General features: G+C 39.5%; 2 protein-coding genes across 7 annotated transcripts in view; one reads left to right on the top strand and one right to left on the bottom strand.

The window, feature by feature from the left end:
- Positions 1-2,813, bottom strand: part of LOC112556631 (chromodomain-helicase-DNA-binding protein 5-like) — a 30,409-nt gene extending 27,596 nt beyond the window's left edge. For all 5 annotated transcript variants that reach the window (XM_025225799.1, XM_025225801.1, XM_025225803.1 and 2 more), the window contains exon 1: positions 2,584-2,813. In XM_025225799.1, the coding sequence (XP_025081584.1) occupies positions 2,584-2,647 (64 nt within the window). In that variant the 5' untranslated portion in view covers positions 2,648-2,813. The remainder of the gene's footprint in view (positions 1-2,583) is intronic.
- A 1,633-nt stretch (positions 2,814-4,446) lies between these two features.
- On the top strand, positions 4,447-13,480 carry LOC112557738. 2 transcript variants are annotated; one of them, XM_025227746.1, is made up of 9 exons: positions 4,447-4,591; positions 5,013-5,163; positions 5,397-6,335; positions 6,749-6,957; positions 8,288-8,349; positions 8,676-8,805; positions 11,862-11,958; positions 12,181-12,285; positions 12,595-13,480. In XM_025227746.1, the coding sequence occupies exons 2-9, from the start codon at positions 5,149-5,151 to the stop codon at positions 12,886-12,888; spliced, it is 1,851 nt and encodes a 616-aa protein (XP_025083531.1). In that variant the 5' UTR covers positions 4,447-4,591; positions 5,013-5,148; the 3' UTR covers positions 12,889-13,480. The 2 variants fall into 2 exon arrangements, with proteins under 2 accessions (XP_025083531.1, XP_025083532.1); XM_025227747.1 differs by having other exon boundaries at positions 4,448-4,491.
- Positions 13,481-16,131: the final 2,651 nt, after the last annotated feature.

Raw genomic sequence — 16,131 nt, 5'->3', positions numbered from 1 at the left:
TGATCCGCAAATACAGCAAAACAAAACAAATTATGATAATACTTTATACAATATAAAAAACATAAATAAAACTATTTCAATTCAGGCTTCAGTCGACCTTTGCAATTAGTGGCACTGAAAGAGTACAGTAGACACACACCGCTGCAGACGGCAATGATGATCAAGAAATATCATCATTAACTTACGCTGTGAAGCCGAGGCTAGCACAGCCACACGCATTGAAGGTGTCATCTCCTGAGTGCGATGACAGTCATCAGAGAGGGTGTCTGAAAGACCCGGTGGGTTTTTTTTTCAATGTTTCAGGTTGCACTTTAATGTATGCTTTTTCATTTGTAAAAAAGAAATAAATGCAAGAAAAACTAAAAAGGGTTTACATTACAAAATATTAAACCATTAGAATAAGAAGCGGAATATTTTTTTTCAAAAGATATCAGAAAATGTATAAGGTTACAATCGAACCTCGATAAGTCGAACTCGAAGGGACCCGAAAAAAAATTTGACTTACGGAGTTTTCGAGTTAGGGACAATGGCGTAATAGGTGCAGGTATTTGGCTGGGAACTAACAATTAATTTGATATAGGGAGGTTTTCGACTTAGGGAAGGTCGATTTATCAAGGTCCGACTGTATTATGAAATGTTGATCTAAACAACACTCAAAATTGTTGTATACTGTCAACCTGTGACTGTGACAATGACCTTTCTTATGCTGTCACTAACCAACATCAACTGGTAGTCAGACTGTATTTGTATACACTTCAGTGTCCTTAAAACCAACAGACCCACAGCCATTATTTACAAACACAAAACATGAGCACTAATAATGTGCATCCCGCATCATGCCCTATAGCTTTTCAATACCCTTCCAATTTTCAAATAAATATATTTAGTAAACCTTTCTCTGCAACTGTAATCAAATATTCTAGACTAATAAGAAATATCCCAAATGAAAATTTTATCACTGATCTAATTACTGCAGAGGTCAACATCAAAGGTTTAGGACTGGAGGAGGGCAGACAGTTAATGATCATAGTACAAGTTTAACATAAATATTGCTCAAATGAAAGTACAACTTTGCTTTCTGCGCTAGTCAAAAAATTCTAAGAAGGGACATTTTGGCCCAGTTTAGTGATGATTGAGAATATCAGCATGGCAGCACCACCCAGTCCTAAGTCCAACACACAAATTCCAACTTGACCGGATGGTGCAGGACTACTGGCTGTGACCTGCCCCCTGTATAAGGCACTATCTATGCCCAGTGCAGTCTGGGCAAAGCATGCAATACTGTGACTGCTGCATCCCATCCGGCCAACGGCCTATTCTGTCTCATGCCCTCTGGGGTCAGCTATAGAAGTGTCCAGGCTACAATTTTGTGGCTGAGGAAGTTTCTTTGCCGAAGCAGTGACCTACCTGAACTCTGCCATGGCTCATGTTAGGACTAACAGTTAAATGTGTCTCCTTGTACTACAAGTTGTAGTCTGCAGGGTTCATGTGTAGTGCAAGTGTGTGGATATATATATATGCCTGCTTGCATGTGTGATTTGGTATCTATGATGAATCTGTAATGTGTTGGTAATCTATAGAATATGAGAAGGAAGAAAGTTTATGTGGAAAGAATGAATTTTTGGGGGCATATAAAATAATAGTGTGAATAGTGACATGTGATTCATATTTATTGAGAAAGTGGCGGACATCAGCAAGTAAAATTCCTACTGTCATGACATTTGGCAAATCAACAAATTCATTTTTTCTTGTGAGAAGTCAGTATATAGTGTGCCAACTATGAAAACTGAACGAGCTTTTCCTTTTCATGTACATGTTTGGTATTCACTTAGTATTAACAATCATCTAACGGGAACACGATCTGCTAAAGATTAAAATCATCTTTTTATGTCGCTTTCCTATCCACTGCCTGTATTTAAGTGCAACTAGGGCAATACTGAAATCTCTGAGCCTGCTTCAGTCTGTGAACTATGGCAACAGGTTTGCATGTGCTGATAAATTTGCAAAAATGAAAAGATAAATCAAAGTTATGTATGAAACGTAAGAAAATTGTGTACGAAATCATTATTTAATTGCCAGCGAGTATCAATCACAGTAAATAGAAAGTAGGTCACATATGGATAGCTGTGACCCAGCAAACACTTCCTGCCATGCGCACACACTTGTCGATAACTATCCCGATATTTATCTACACTGCCACCGTCTGTCAAAATAGTGAAAATTTCGGCCGAAAAAGACAGTATATGCTCTGTATATCTTTTACGACGTCAGAAAAATCAAAATATGTTACAACTGTAAGGATTCCGATGGGAAAATCCCCCGCTTTCCTGGGATATGTTGCTATTTACGACTACAACATGCAAATGAACAAAGACGTAAAGCCGGGGATTCCGAGGAGAAGGTCGGCGCGTGTATTTGACGAAAAATTTCTATTCACACAGGCCTTCTCGCTAACAGCGAAAACAAAGAAATATTTAAAGTATTAAACAATCACCCTGTACACATGAAGTTTGAAAAGAGAACAAGATAACTTGGTCAAAGTGTATGAATAATTAGAAATTAGCACTGTCTCACTAATTTTACCTTCGTCGGCTTCCTCGAGATCTATGCTTTCATCCTCGTCTTCTTCGCCTCTTCTGCTTGACATTTTGGTCAATTCAGAAGATAACAATGGCGACCGACTGCAAAATATCAACCAGTGTCACCCAGCAAGTACAAAAGACTATGAAAAAGATAAGATTCTTGTAGACAGCTCAATAGACAAAACTACACGACTTCCACCTAATCATGCGCAGTGACGTCAGACGCAAAATCCTATATCCCATAATAGTCCGTGGAAACATCCCATAATAGTCAGTAATACATCCCATAATAGTAACATTGAGACAGGGGGCGGGGAGCGCATTCCGCATGCGTCTACCTGAGACCCAAACAATTCTCTTTTGAAAGCCACGAGGACTTTAATGAACTTTTTCTGCCTGACGATTGCAGCCATGCAATGACAGCAAATTAGCCGCGCGTGCGGTGCACGTACCGTTAGTACGGGTCTGAACATAAACTGATCTCACAATATCAAATTGTCCCTGGTCGTGAGTGTCCTGATGGCGTTATGGTGTCGAAGACCTTTTGCTTTAATTAGTGCTCTTATATAGTTCGTGATTATATAGTTCCATAGTTTCCAAAAGCATCCATTTTCAGCTCATTATACAATGCATATTGATCTCCCTTTCATATAAATACAGATGGTAGATGACGTTAAAAGGGTATCATCTTTGATACTGCATGGCTATTTTGGGGTCTGTGCACCCCATCCAACAGTAGTAGTAATTAATGCTGACTGTTGACAGCATATTTAATTATGATCGAGCGAGGTGAAAAGTTTTGTTAATTATACACATATGCAAAAGAAGAGTATATATATTTATAGTAGATGCAGATATATATATATCACCACAACGCGTCTCTTTTGTACTTCATACCGTTATTCGGGTATAGGTGACGAGGAAAAAAAAAGCAAATTATAATAACCAGTTGGCTATAGTGGCTATATATACACACACACGGACATATATATATCCGTCAAGGGCTGCATATACACATTTGATTTATTAACATAACAATGGAGGAGAAATAGTCGAGCTCCTGTCGATCTGTCATGCCAATAATTGTACAAGCAAGTTTTCAGACCCCTCAAAAACCTTGACCACACGTTTGAGAATTGGTGTTTATATAGTTAATAGCAATATAGTTAATCACAAACTACATGAGTTTACTTATTTTATAATTATACTGAGTCTAGATGAAACTATAAAATCTGTTTATTCTTGAACATGTTTCTTATTACGTAATTACAATTACCCCTGATTAAGATACCCATGTGATAAAAACAGGCTGCCTTCACCGAGGAAAGAGGCCACAGCGCATTCCCATCTTCCCCTGACTATAGGCATGGATGTGTATTTAATATAAGTTCGTGCTATAGGTTCTGCACGGTTATAAAGAACACTTTTCACTTCAATTAAGTTCGTGTTCGGACCACGTCCCCATCGTGAAATAGTTACGGACTCGTAGACTTGTTTACAATTGGGACCTTTCAGAGTGTGGTTAACTTAATTGTTGCTTCAGGAAATGCATATAACTGAAAGATGGAGATGACGATCAAAGGAAGCGCAATCGTCATTATCAAGAGGCATCAAGGACAGCAAACCTATATGCAGCTGCAAACCTTGAGTGCTGTCACGTACTCGCATATATAAATCTTTACAGTGCAGTATGTACTTTATAATCAAAATACCACGCAAACAACGCAACTCTAAAAACCAGCGATTACATTGCTTCTGGCGCATACAAAAGAATTTTAAGACGAACTGAAAATAAAGAACTGTGATAACTATGGTCGGGTGGGCAGGGGAAATAACAATCGTTCAAGGAAGAGAACTCACTACAGATCACGTGATGACAACACGCTCACAACATGGCGGTTGAAACAAGGTGGAATCGCCAATTCTTACATGCGAATTCCTAAGTGCTTTTGTCTTCATCTGTTCACATAAATTGAATCTGCTGGTGTTTCAAAAACTTTACACTTTAGGTATTGTAGACCGAATTGATGTGGCCAAAAATGTCTTATCATAGATTTTAATTTTGGAAAAGTGAAGGCGTTCGCTTGAACATGTTTAAACAGAACCCACGATATTTGAGGAAGCAGTAAGCGAACGTCCTAGATTAGTGATACCTCAAATTTTGTGTGCGTGGGGTGTGGGTCATTTTTCTTTTTTAAGAGATGAAATAAATGTGTTGCATGAGTGTCGAAAGATCATTCAGGTTTTCTGTAGTTTTTAGCTGACGAGCTAGGGAAAGTATCCTTCCCCGCCACAGCAGCACTTTTGGTTATACTGATCGTAAGACATTAGTTAATTCTGTCTTGTTATCATACAAAGCTAAAGCTTTGGCAATTTAAGGCCCTTTTCATGTTCATTAGTTTGGTAATACTCTTGGTGTTTTTTTAACAGCCCAGTATCTTCTTTCTGCGGGATTTCTCGTACCTCTGTTTAATTCTTGAGCCTTGGAAGTCCAGTATCATCACCTACATTTTGTGTATGGTGTGTAATTGTTCACATCATAAGATCTGTGTATTTGATTGGCAACATGCTCAACAAAGAGGTATGAAAACTATGCTTTAATATTAGATACTTGAGAATCCTTCCATTATAATTGTTAGACATTGCTTAATATGTTTATCATTGTTTATAATGGCATCTGTCTGACTTCAAGCAGAATTAGAGCTCTTTTCAGACTTTTGCTTCTTTTATTTGCCTTTAAGAACTATATTACTGATATTAAATCTCTATTTTAAACCTTTAGGAATACCACAAGATTTCTTCTTTTATTTGCAGAGTTACAGTATGTCTTCGCCAGATCTACAGAGAAAGTGTCAGGAATTGCTTGAGAAGCTATGGATAAATCAGAAAACAATTTTGCAGAACCTGAGAAGTGATGGATGCCCTGAAAATCTTAACAATAATAACCTGCAGTCTGTTCAAACTGATCCAAAGCCTGCATATGCCCGGAGGAAACTGAAGAGCATAATGAAACAGGCTACTGAGAACAGCATGACCCAAATGACGACTGTCAAAATGCCTATGTCTGAGCAGTGGCAGCTTGACGAGATACAGGGAGGAGACTCAGGGTGTAAAGAGAGACAAGAGAAAAAATCCAGGCTGGTACAAGGAGCGCTGGATGTATGCAGTGTCAGCACAAAGAAAACGAGGCAAGCTAATGAGGCTCAAGCTCCTTGCTTTCAGCCTGATGAAGCTGACAATTTTCCAGGGAAGAGCACAGAAGACATGGGAAGCTCCCACATAAAAAGTCAACAGAGACCTTTTACTAATATTGCATCAACAATAAGACAAGCCGAGTGTCTTGAGGGCAATAATACCAAGGTGGGAAGTAATTCTGAAAAAAGTACACTGGTGCCTACCCCTGGCACTATACCAGCAACACCTACAACTATATGTCGTCGCCATATCATTGATAAGAATATTCAGGTAGACTCACAATTGTATGATTCAGAATGGCAGGATACAGAGAAAAAACCTCGAGGACTTAACTTCAGCTACTCAAATGATGTAGAGAAGGATGAAACCATGGTCAAGGCTGTCTTGGAAAAGGAACATACAGAAACACTGCACTCAGAAGACTCTAGTAAATGGTACAGGAAACATCTGGGCAGCGATGGAAATAATCGCCAAATGAACAATTTTATCAGAGAGACAACTGTAAAGCCCAAATCTTTACTGAACTCAACACAACCTTACAGTAGCCTTAATAAAAGAGTATGTATACATTTTTTTAAAAATCTGTTAGACTGCTGTGAATTTTTTTTTTAATTTTTAGATCACTTATGGAACTTAATGAGCTGTTATAAATTTAAGTATTAAATGTGTGCATGCTGTCATGAGCAGGTGCATTGCACTTATGCAAGTGTGTCTGCATCCTCCATCCTGCATGTGCACGTGTGATGTGTACATCAGAGAGGGAGGAGGGAGAGGCAGAGAAGTTTGTGTATGAGAGAAAGATTGTGTGCATTGTTTTACATGTGTTTGTAAATTTATCAGAAGAACAATCCCACATTCTCATAAAAATGGTAAAGGCACATTTACCATGGTTATAGCCTGTTTAAGTAATTTGTACTTTTATTATTTTGTGGTTGTATTATTCCATGTAACCATAGTTTGTAATATTTCAGCTTCAAGGAGCCAATTTTTCGTCAAGTGCCTCTGGTGATAGTTTATTCCATGGCCAAAGTCATGAAAGACGGTTGTTAGGCTATGACTGGATTGCAGCATTGATTGATAATGACCAGGGACTTGTAGACCAGTCTGAATCCTACTTTCAGGAGCTTCGAGAGTTTCGTCGATGTAATCGTGATGAATGTTGCAATGATTTTTACATGGAGTGAGTAGCATCTCATTTATTTCAGTTGTGTAGCATACACCTATTAATGAAGATCTTATCTAATAAGTATGCTTTAGAGCAGTGATGCCCAACCTTTTTCGGCCTGGGGGCCATATACATTTCCGACATGCGAGTCACGGGCCGCTTCACCGCAAAAATACAAAAAAGAAAAAAATAGAGCATTTTTATAAGAAAAAAGTTGTACTTACCATTAATTATGTAGTAATTAGTGGGGTATCAAAATCAAATCAAATCAAAATCAAAACAGACTTTATTGTCTGCCCAGGAGGACAGAAATTTGTCTTTGCTCACATACCCATACAGACATTTAACAAACAGTTAGGAGTAAAAGTGAGGAGTAAAATAGTGTTGATTGCACCAGTCCATCAAGGCAGTGTATGTTTATCCTAACAACAAACCTTGGGTGACCAAGGGCCTAAAAGCACTGCTGAACAAAAAGAAACATTTGTTCATCACGGGCAGAAGCCCACGACAGAAGATTAGTACATAGAGAGGACCATGATGCTATCCGTTGGGTGGGCAGAGGCTCTACGAGCATACTAGTTAGTCCGCTTTCAGTAGTTTGCCGGTGGACCAACGAGTGTCGACGAGATTGAAACAGAGGTCGAGTTAGCTCTCGCCATAAACCCGATGTGTCAGAATGCGTCTCGTGGTTACATCTTGAGCTCGCTGGAGGGACCTGCCAGACGTCGAGTGTTGATGCTTCCGCATGACGCAAGAGATACGCCGAGAAAGATCTTGGTATTTGAAGTTGTTTTCCCGAAACCAACTTCAGAATGTCTGGTTGCATCGTAGAGCATTTGGCAAGTCGGAGCACTGAATCGAAATGTTCGTCTATCGAAAAACAGATTGAGAGGCCCCACTACGTAGGGATAAATACTTCTTCTTCCTTTTTTTTCGGTTTATTTTTTGTTTTGTTTTGTTTTTTTTAGATTTTTTTTTTATTACTAACATGCCGATTTCCTGTACTGTGGGCAGAAGTTTCGCGGGCCGGATAGGACCGCATCGCGGGCCGGATATGGCCCGCGGGCCATAGGTTGGGCATCCCTGCTTTAGATAATACTTCTCAGTAAATGTTTGTTTCTCTTTGAGCTAGAGTGTTTGGAGAGATATTCATTGTTACTTTCTGAGGAATTTTAAGAACAAACATATTAGATGTGGCCAAAAGAAATGACATTTTGTGTTTTGTTTGCAGGCAGGATTGTAGAGGGTCTGGGAATTGCACATTTATTTAAGAGCAGAATCTGCAAATTGGTGAGGAACTGGTTACTCTGATTTTAAAATGTGTCAGCTTTGTGTGTGTGTGCAGGGGTCCATTTACTTTGAAAGAGACAGAGTCACCAGAAGTGGGCAAAGTTTTGAACGAACACAGTAAGCAAGCTTGTATTATTTTTCTACCCAAATATATGATCATTTCTGAAATTTTTAATATTTAAAAATGTACATAAATCTGACATTTTTTTGATTGATCAGTTGCATTCTGGTACAGGTAAAGATGAGCAGGACAGTCTAATGACACTGAGATTAAATGTGTCATTTGGGATAAACATTTGTTAGAAAATGTTCTATAGGTAAAATACTCATACTCTTATTTGGTCAAGCTGAACCTGGAGCCTTTTGGTGTGGTTCTTATTCCAGTGTGAAAAATAAGCTGAGATCTATGGTTATCAGGCCTAAATGAGATCTTATTGTTCCAGAAGTGCTGCCTTATTCCGTGAATGAGCGTCTCTTCACAGTGTCAGCCAGTGAAAACCTAGAGGAACCTTTTTCTGAAGCGAAATTACACACAGAAGATGAGCCAACCCAAGAGCATCCCAGATTTGTCAGGTAGTTTCAAGACTTTAAGGGTAGAAATTACCAAGTTTTCTTAAGACAGAATTTAGCTTGTCAAGTGGGTGTGTTCGCAGAGAAGATTTAAGACAGATCAGTTATGTGACCAGTCATAATTTTTTTTAAATTCAGCAGTATTTGCAATTAGATATATGGACGTGGTGTTTGAGACTTTGGAAAAGTATATGAAAACAAGCAGCCAAGATTCTTAAGACATGCACTCAACATTAATTAGGTAACACATCCCTTCCAAATTGATTAGTAGATTAGCAGGGATGGGAGTTCTCCGTCCGGGGGACGGATTTCCGTCCTGAGAAAAAATCTCAGGACGGAACTGGGACGGAAAGTAAAATTCAAAATTTTCACTGATTACGAAGGACAAGGGACTATGAATAAAAAAGCGAAAATTTCTCGTATCGTGAACGATACCATACGCTAGTGGTAATAGGCAGAGGCGGCGTTAGGAACACGCGGGGCCTGGGGCCGACCATGCGCGCGGGCCTGGGTAATGGAGTACATGTATCAACATCCCTATTGATGTGATACCGGAAGCACTGATTTATATACAGTTAGATAGGCTGGATTAATTTCGCCAAATAACGCACGAATTTAGTGTTTTAATTGTTTGTAACCTTTCCCACCGTCTGTGACAGTACCGGCTTTTTCTTAAAGCAAAATAATATGGTGACGATAACTTAATAAACTGCTTGTTATTATTGTCGGGCTTAACGTGAAGACATGGGTTCAATAATTTGCTTAATTAGAACTTAAAATTGTTTTCTGAACGTCAGTTTTTTTTGTCACAACTTGTTTACCACAGCTAGCAATAAGTCATAAAGATGACCTCGGGTAAGGTGACCAGACGTTTCGGGAGCGAAAGCGGGACACGTGCCGATGAAGGTGTCGTCACCGACAAAGATCGCCGATAAATAGTGTTGGGGGGGGGGGGACTTTCCTCTGACTTTGCCGAGTAGTGATGCTTTCAACGGCAGATCTGTCCACGCCACTACAGGATTCCATTTTAAATAGAAAACCGGTATTTAAAATTTAAATTAAAATATTCCTACCTTATCTATAAATTATCGTGCTAATAATGGTCAGGCACCTTCGTCATCTTGCGAGGCTGTTGCTCCCAAACCGTACTTCATGGACCGTGAATCGCCTTGTAAAGTTTCAGTCATTGCAAGATTGTGTCATACATTTTTTCACAAGGATTTCGTGAATTTTCGCTGTCAAAGTTGCACTTCACAATTAAAAGTCCTTTCAGTGTTTCCACCTTTATCTGTCTTTTCACTGGCGATGTTCGTATCGTCCCCGACATAAGTTTAGTCACTGATCCGTACTCAAAGAAAACGATTACTGGAAGCGAATAAAATGCCGGGCAGCGGGAACCTTTAATATTATGGATGACATTGTTGAAAAAGACAGAACCAACCTTACACCTAAAAATGTTGAAGCCATTGGGTTTATTAAGTATGATTTAAGGGCCAGAGGACTGAGAGCCATACAGATGGTTCCCAGTGACCAAATGATAAAAAATGTGATTTCTGCACATGCATCATATACAGTGCATTTGGAAAGAGAGGCTCATCTGGCTAAAAAAAAAACAAAAAAACAGGACACTGTTTGCCAGAATGCTGTCCAAAAAAAGGAAGTTGGAGGACTGCATCAGCTTCCAGCCGACTAAGAAGCAGCAGTTACCTCATCCAGCAACTGAGCCATCAACACAGACAGCTAAGAGACCAACAGAAACCACACAGCCTGCCAACATAGTAACTGGACAAATTGACATTTTGACAAATACCCCTGAAAAGTCTGCTCCCAGAATGTCAGGGAGACCAATGCAAACATCAATCACTGCATTTAAAAAAAAAAAAAGTGTTAGGTTTTGGTGGGTATTGGATTTTGTACTTGTTTTTATTTGCCTTATCAAAATTAAATGTAGATAAGACAGAAGAGATAGGCATAGACTTTAGGAAAATAAAATTTTGTTTTATTGTGTACCTGTTGAGACAGTTAACTCCTTCAGGTACGTAGGCTCTGTTTTTGATTGCAGGCTAAAATGGGATGTAAACATGATCAGCATGTGTACCTTCAATAGCTGAATAGTTTTTCAGTCAGCACAGCAACATTGAGCTGTTTTTATCAGTCATTCATTGAAAGTCTTTCACTTTTTTCCTTCATATGCTGGTTTTACAGTTTTCTGTCCATGATATGAACAGTTTGAACCATACTGTCCATATTTTTCTAAGGTAATTGGTGTTAAGCACAGAAATTTGGATTCCTTTTTATGATCAGCAAATTGTCAGAAAAGTTTACAGCATTTTGTCCATACCAGAACATGTCCTAGCAGGAGAATTTGTTATATTGAGTTCAGGCAGGCAAACATACTATGCCTATATGCAAAAACAATAGGGACTTGAAATGGTTTACAACCTCTGCAGCCCACATGCTCAACCATAGATTATAGATTAATTGTCAGTTGTATGTTCATGGGTGTGTGATATAGGTGTACCTTAAGAATGTTTTATATGTAAGAATGCACGTTCTTATAATGCACCACTCACCTAATATTGTAACTAGCAGTTTTTTTAAACTTTTGTAACAGAACACACTTCCCAAGTTATAATTGCCCATTAGGGTTAATAAAGTTGGACATTTGTCATTGTTAACAACTAAAGACATTGTATGACTTATGTGTGTTATGTATGTGAAAAACGTGAAACGCGTATGCAACCATGTGTCATATAACGTTATATGCATATGCTCTAGTACTACATGGCTCTTGAAAAATCTTCAGTCCCAGGAAAATTTCTGGCTCCCACCCATGGATTAGGTAAAATAGATTAGGTAAACCTATAGGAGAAGCTGGAAGTAAGGATTTCATGATCCTGAATTAAAGCAAGCTAGACAGGGGCTTTGATTCAGAATGGACACCCTAAAATTATTAGGATAGATACTGATTTTTAAGTAGTTGTTGCCTGCTGACAAATGTGTGTCCAGGAATATCAAGTTGTTTACTGAGTTTTAGGTCTCTGAATTTTGTGATCTAGGGTGAGCATACCACGCTCAACATTGCAGTCTCCTTATAAAGTACGTCCACATCGACGGCGCAGTTTTGATTCAAGTGACACTTGCTCTTTGCTAGATGTGAGTATATTTGCCAAAAGGCTGATGATATTAAGGTCTTTGAATATATTTTTATATGGCTGATTGTATGAGGGCTGCCATATATTCTTATCAGATGATTAACTATTGAAACAGTTTTGTTTTGCTCCTGGTTTTCAACTTCAAGATGTGATTTTTAGAAACATTTTCTGCTGCTACTTATGTATCATAAAGCTGGTATAAAATGTTGGCCTTGTTGCACAGCACTGTCTGCTGGGTTGGAGTGCAGTCAGACCATCAACATTGCCCACAGCCTCAAGTGTGGCCCTCACTGACTCAGCCCCTGGGGCTAATAGCCAACACAGCTTGGTTAGTTTCTTTCGACTTCTTTCTATCGTGGTAGTGTGCTTTCATGAGTAAAGTTAAAAAAATCGCTCTTATAAATGCTGCATTACGTATTCATGAGTTAGCGAGACATTACAGGTAAATGCAGCCAAAATAAAGAAAATTTGTTTTTTATCTCTGTTCAAGATCCTATAGGACACTAGGACATTCCTTTTGTTTTACCATTCTATGCTTACACCAGGATAACATATTATCTCACTACTTCATTCTAATATCAAATCCATGATGTCTGTTCTCCATCAATGTAATTGGTCAAGTGTTCTTTCTTTTTAGACGTTAGCAGAAGCAGAGCAAGCAGCAGCCTCATTTCATTGGCCTCTCTTACCAGACCCACAGCCTCAAGTCGATCCTCTGCCTACTTGGCGCAAACATTACATGGATACCACCCTGGGCTTTCCAAATCCGCATATCTCCCTTTCCTCATCTGTGGTTGATGGAGCCAGCCTGCGGCGCAGGACAGATGACCTTCTTAGCAGCACCTACTCCATGATGTATGAAATGCAGCATGCTCGTGAGCAGAGGGAGCAGAACAGTGTGCAGGCTATGGGCATACCTTCCTCCTCCTGAGTGCAGACCATTGGGAGCAAAGTCCAGATGCACCTAGTAATTTTTGGCCTTTGCTGCTTTAGGGAGCAACAACTCAGATGGCCATATAGCTTCTTCATAAGTTCACTAACTTAGCATGCAGGGTAATTTTAGAGGGAAAACCATGTTCTTCCAGCCTGTGTATGCCTTTTTGTATACTGTGCAAAGAGTTGATGTTTGAAGGTACATATGTACTTAGGGATGAGGAGGATAACGGTTTGTTTTTTTTATTCAGCAAGAGTCACATGGCATGCATGTTCATTTTATTCATATACAATTTATATACACAGTGAGAACTAAAAACCTTGAAGGTTTTTATAAATCAGTTTGTAAATTGATTTATTAGATGACTTGTGAAAGATCATAATTTTATGCTTTTGGGAAATGCTGCCTTCAGGTTTTTCTCCACAGTTTTGGTAGGATTCATTTTGATGGTTCTGATGGGGTTAGTAAAACCGAACTGTATTATGATCTGTTTTTAAATGTTTTTAAATGTTTTTAAAGTGTATTTTGTGCATTTTATGCTGACAATTGCTTGAAACTGATTTATCCAAATAAAATCTTATTAGTTTGGCTTTTTGAACTGTATTGGGACTGGAGAAGATTAGATTTTTTTACCTTTTCCATACCATGACAATCATCTCCCTTTTTTAGCTGTTTTGGCAGTAGCTTACCTTGGTGCTTCATTCATCAGGGGATGACAGGAAACATTTTTACACCATTTCCATCAGTCATTACAAAATTATGCAGATATAGACGTCAAGAGGATTTATTCTGAACAGTTTTATTAATGATGCATATCCCTGGCATAGTCATTTCATTATATATATATAAACTGACAGTGCTGCATCTCTTGCAAGAAGATATCTCACCCTAAAAAAAATAAAGGGTCTTCTTTAAACTAGCACTAGGAGATGGGTATAGCATGCTGGTCCCACACAGTTCAAGACACTGTTGAGGTGAGTTGTTTGCAAATACTGAAGTCTTTTAGAGATGAGCTTTAAGCTGCTGCTTGAAATGACAAAAGGCAGCCTGGTGGAGAGGCAAGGGAAGTGTCCCAAGCAGATAGATCAGTGTAGGTGAAGGCGAGCTGGCCAGCAGAGCAGAGTTAAGTGCAAGGAATAAAGAGCCGGAGGGTACGAGGTGCTAAATGAAGTCGGGATGGTGAGTAAGGAAGAAGGGTAATCGGTAGTACAGTGATTGAAGCATACAAAGGCAGTTCAGTTTATAAAACAGAAGCCAGGGTAAAACTTTTATTGTTTTATTGTTAAACAGAGCACCCTTTTTTAAAAAAAATACTGCTGGACATAATTTTGTCTTGAAATTTGAGACTTCTTAAAATCCCAAGAGAGTTGGATTGATAATTCTTTTTCAAAGTGACGCATCAGGTGAGCAGGAAGAACACAGAGGACAGACCGAATGTCCCCAGCACACGGTTACAGGAAACGCTGGGCAGTAAAGAGAAGGCATGCACCCATTACCTGGGCCATAACTCCAGATTACTGTGTCTTGATGTGTTAGAATTGTCCACCGCCGGGGGAAGGACGAGCAAGCTTGTAGGCGCTGTGAAAAATGGCAATCCGCCAGGAAAAAGCCTCCGAGATTAGCTCATTAAAAGACATCTTCCTAGTTTTTTTGAAGCTTTATCCCTTCCAACGGCTAATCTTCCTTGGGATTTGTTGCAGCGAGGAGGGTTTTTTTTTTTTTTTACCTAATACCCCCTCCCTCTCCCACACCTTTGTGTCGCCGTACAGGTCTTCGCTGTGTTATGTATGGCACATATACACGTTGGTTTTGAGAGCAAGCTTTTAGCTTTTGTGTGTATGGTCCTAAACTCCCTCCCTGCAGTGAGTATGTGAGAGACTAAATCAGTTCACTTGGAAGAACGGTCTCGGTCTGTTGACCACGTGACCGGAAGTGAGTTCACGGCTTGCCGTCGGTTGATGGTGACGTGGCTGAAGCAAGTTGTTGCTGATGAACAAACAGAAAAAAATAGCCGTGACTGTGTAGTAGGCTAAATAAAGCAAACAACAGCATGCAACTACACCTGGCTGAGGCTACTCAACACTAGACAAAGCGAGGAAGAAGATCCCGGCTTCAGGCAGAACTTAAATGACACGTACAGTATGACAGGTAAGGCAGCTTGGACTGCGGACTTGGTCGCACGCTGGTGAAAATTCAGGACCGCGAGAATGAACAGGACATGAAGCAGACGGTATTAATCCAGCCTGGTACAGGAGGAATTCCTAAACTGTCAAAGTCGTCACACGTGGTAGTGGCCAACAAGTCTGGAGAGTGTGAAAACTACTTCCCTCGGTAATCCTTTGGCATCTGCGGTCTCGTGGTCTGAAACTATTAAGATGACTAAGATTAGTGGTTGTGACTTTCATCTTAGCCATAAAGCCGAGAAGTGATGGGAGGCAGAGAGAGAGAGAGGCTGATATACAATCGAGTTCATGTCCTTGCTATATGCAGCTGGAGACCACGGTGCTTAAATTATCACTGCTCCTCACAGACTTCGAAAGTACCGATCTGTATCCCGGATTTATTCAAATGTGTGGATTTATTCACGATCTGGAGTAACGTATATCTCAACTTTCAGAAGATATTTGACAAAGTCTGGTACTAAGGGTTGTGGCATGTTATTTCAAAATTCAACACCAAAAGGCTCTTTACCTCATCAGAAGGTTATACAAAAACTGAGTGAGCACAGAGTTATCAATGAACAATTAGGAGACTTGAATTTCTGACAAAAGTTTGTAAAGTGCGCCTTCTATTCCCTCTACTGCTTGACATAATGTTAGAGAACATCATGGGGGGAAACCCTTTGTGATCCCCACACCTAGCTGTCTGGGATGCCAACATCCAGTCTACACTTTGCAGGCAGTATTGATACGGTGGACAGCAACAGTGAACTTCAGTTTATTAAATCCATCAACATCCTTTCCGCTGGACACACTTTGCGTCAACCACAGCTTGACAGAGGAAACACAGCACGTTCACCCTCTCGAGTAGCTATACCAACCGTGAACACAATGAACACAATTGGTTTTGATGATGATGATGATGATTTGTTTACGTTTTTTGTAAATTACTCTGAGCTAACCTTTGATGGCGGGGTAAAGAGCTACATATTGCAGTAATTAACTTAATTACACTTGCCCAAAAATGTTTAGTTCTTTGGCCCCTGAAAACATACTTGGCCACCCCCTAGTAAAAGCCACT

This window comes from Pomacea canaliculata, linkage group LG2, assembly GCF_003073045.1.
Source record: "Pomacea canaliculata isolate SZHN2017 linkage group LG2, ASM307304v1, whole genome shotgun sequence".
Classification (NCBI taxonomy): domain Eukaryota; kingdom Metazoa; phylum Mollusca; class Gastropoda; order Architaenioglossa; family Ampullariidae; genus Pomacea; species Pomacea canaliculata.
The sequence above is the reverse complement of the archived record's forward strand: the minus strand, read 5'-3'. Positions and strand labels throughout refer to the sequence as shown.

Bases quoted from the DNA above. Each gene is read 5' to 3' on its own strand.
- LOC112557738 (XM_025227746.1), top strand. The intron at 8,350-8,675 runs GTAAGCAAGCTT...TTATTGTTCCAG, and splicing joins CAAAGTTTTGAACGAACACA to AAGTGCTGCCTTATTCCGTG. The intron at 8,806-11,861 runs GTAGTTTCAAGA...TTTGTGATCTAG, and splicing joins GAGCATCCCAGATTTGTCAG to GGTGAGCATACCACGCTCAA.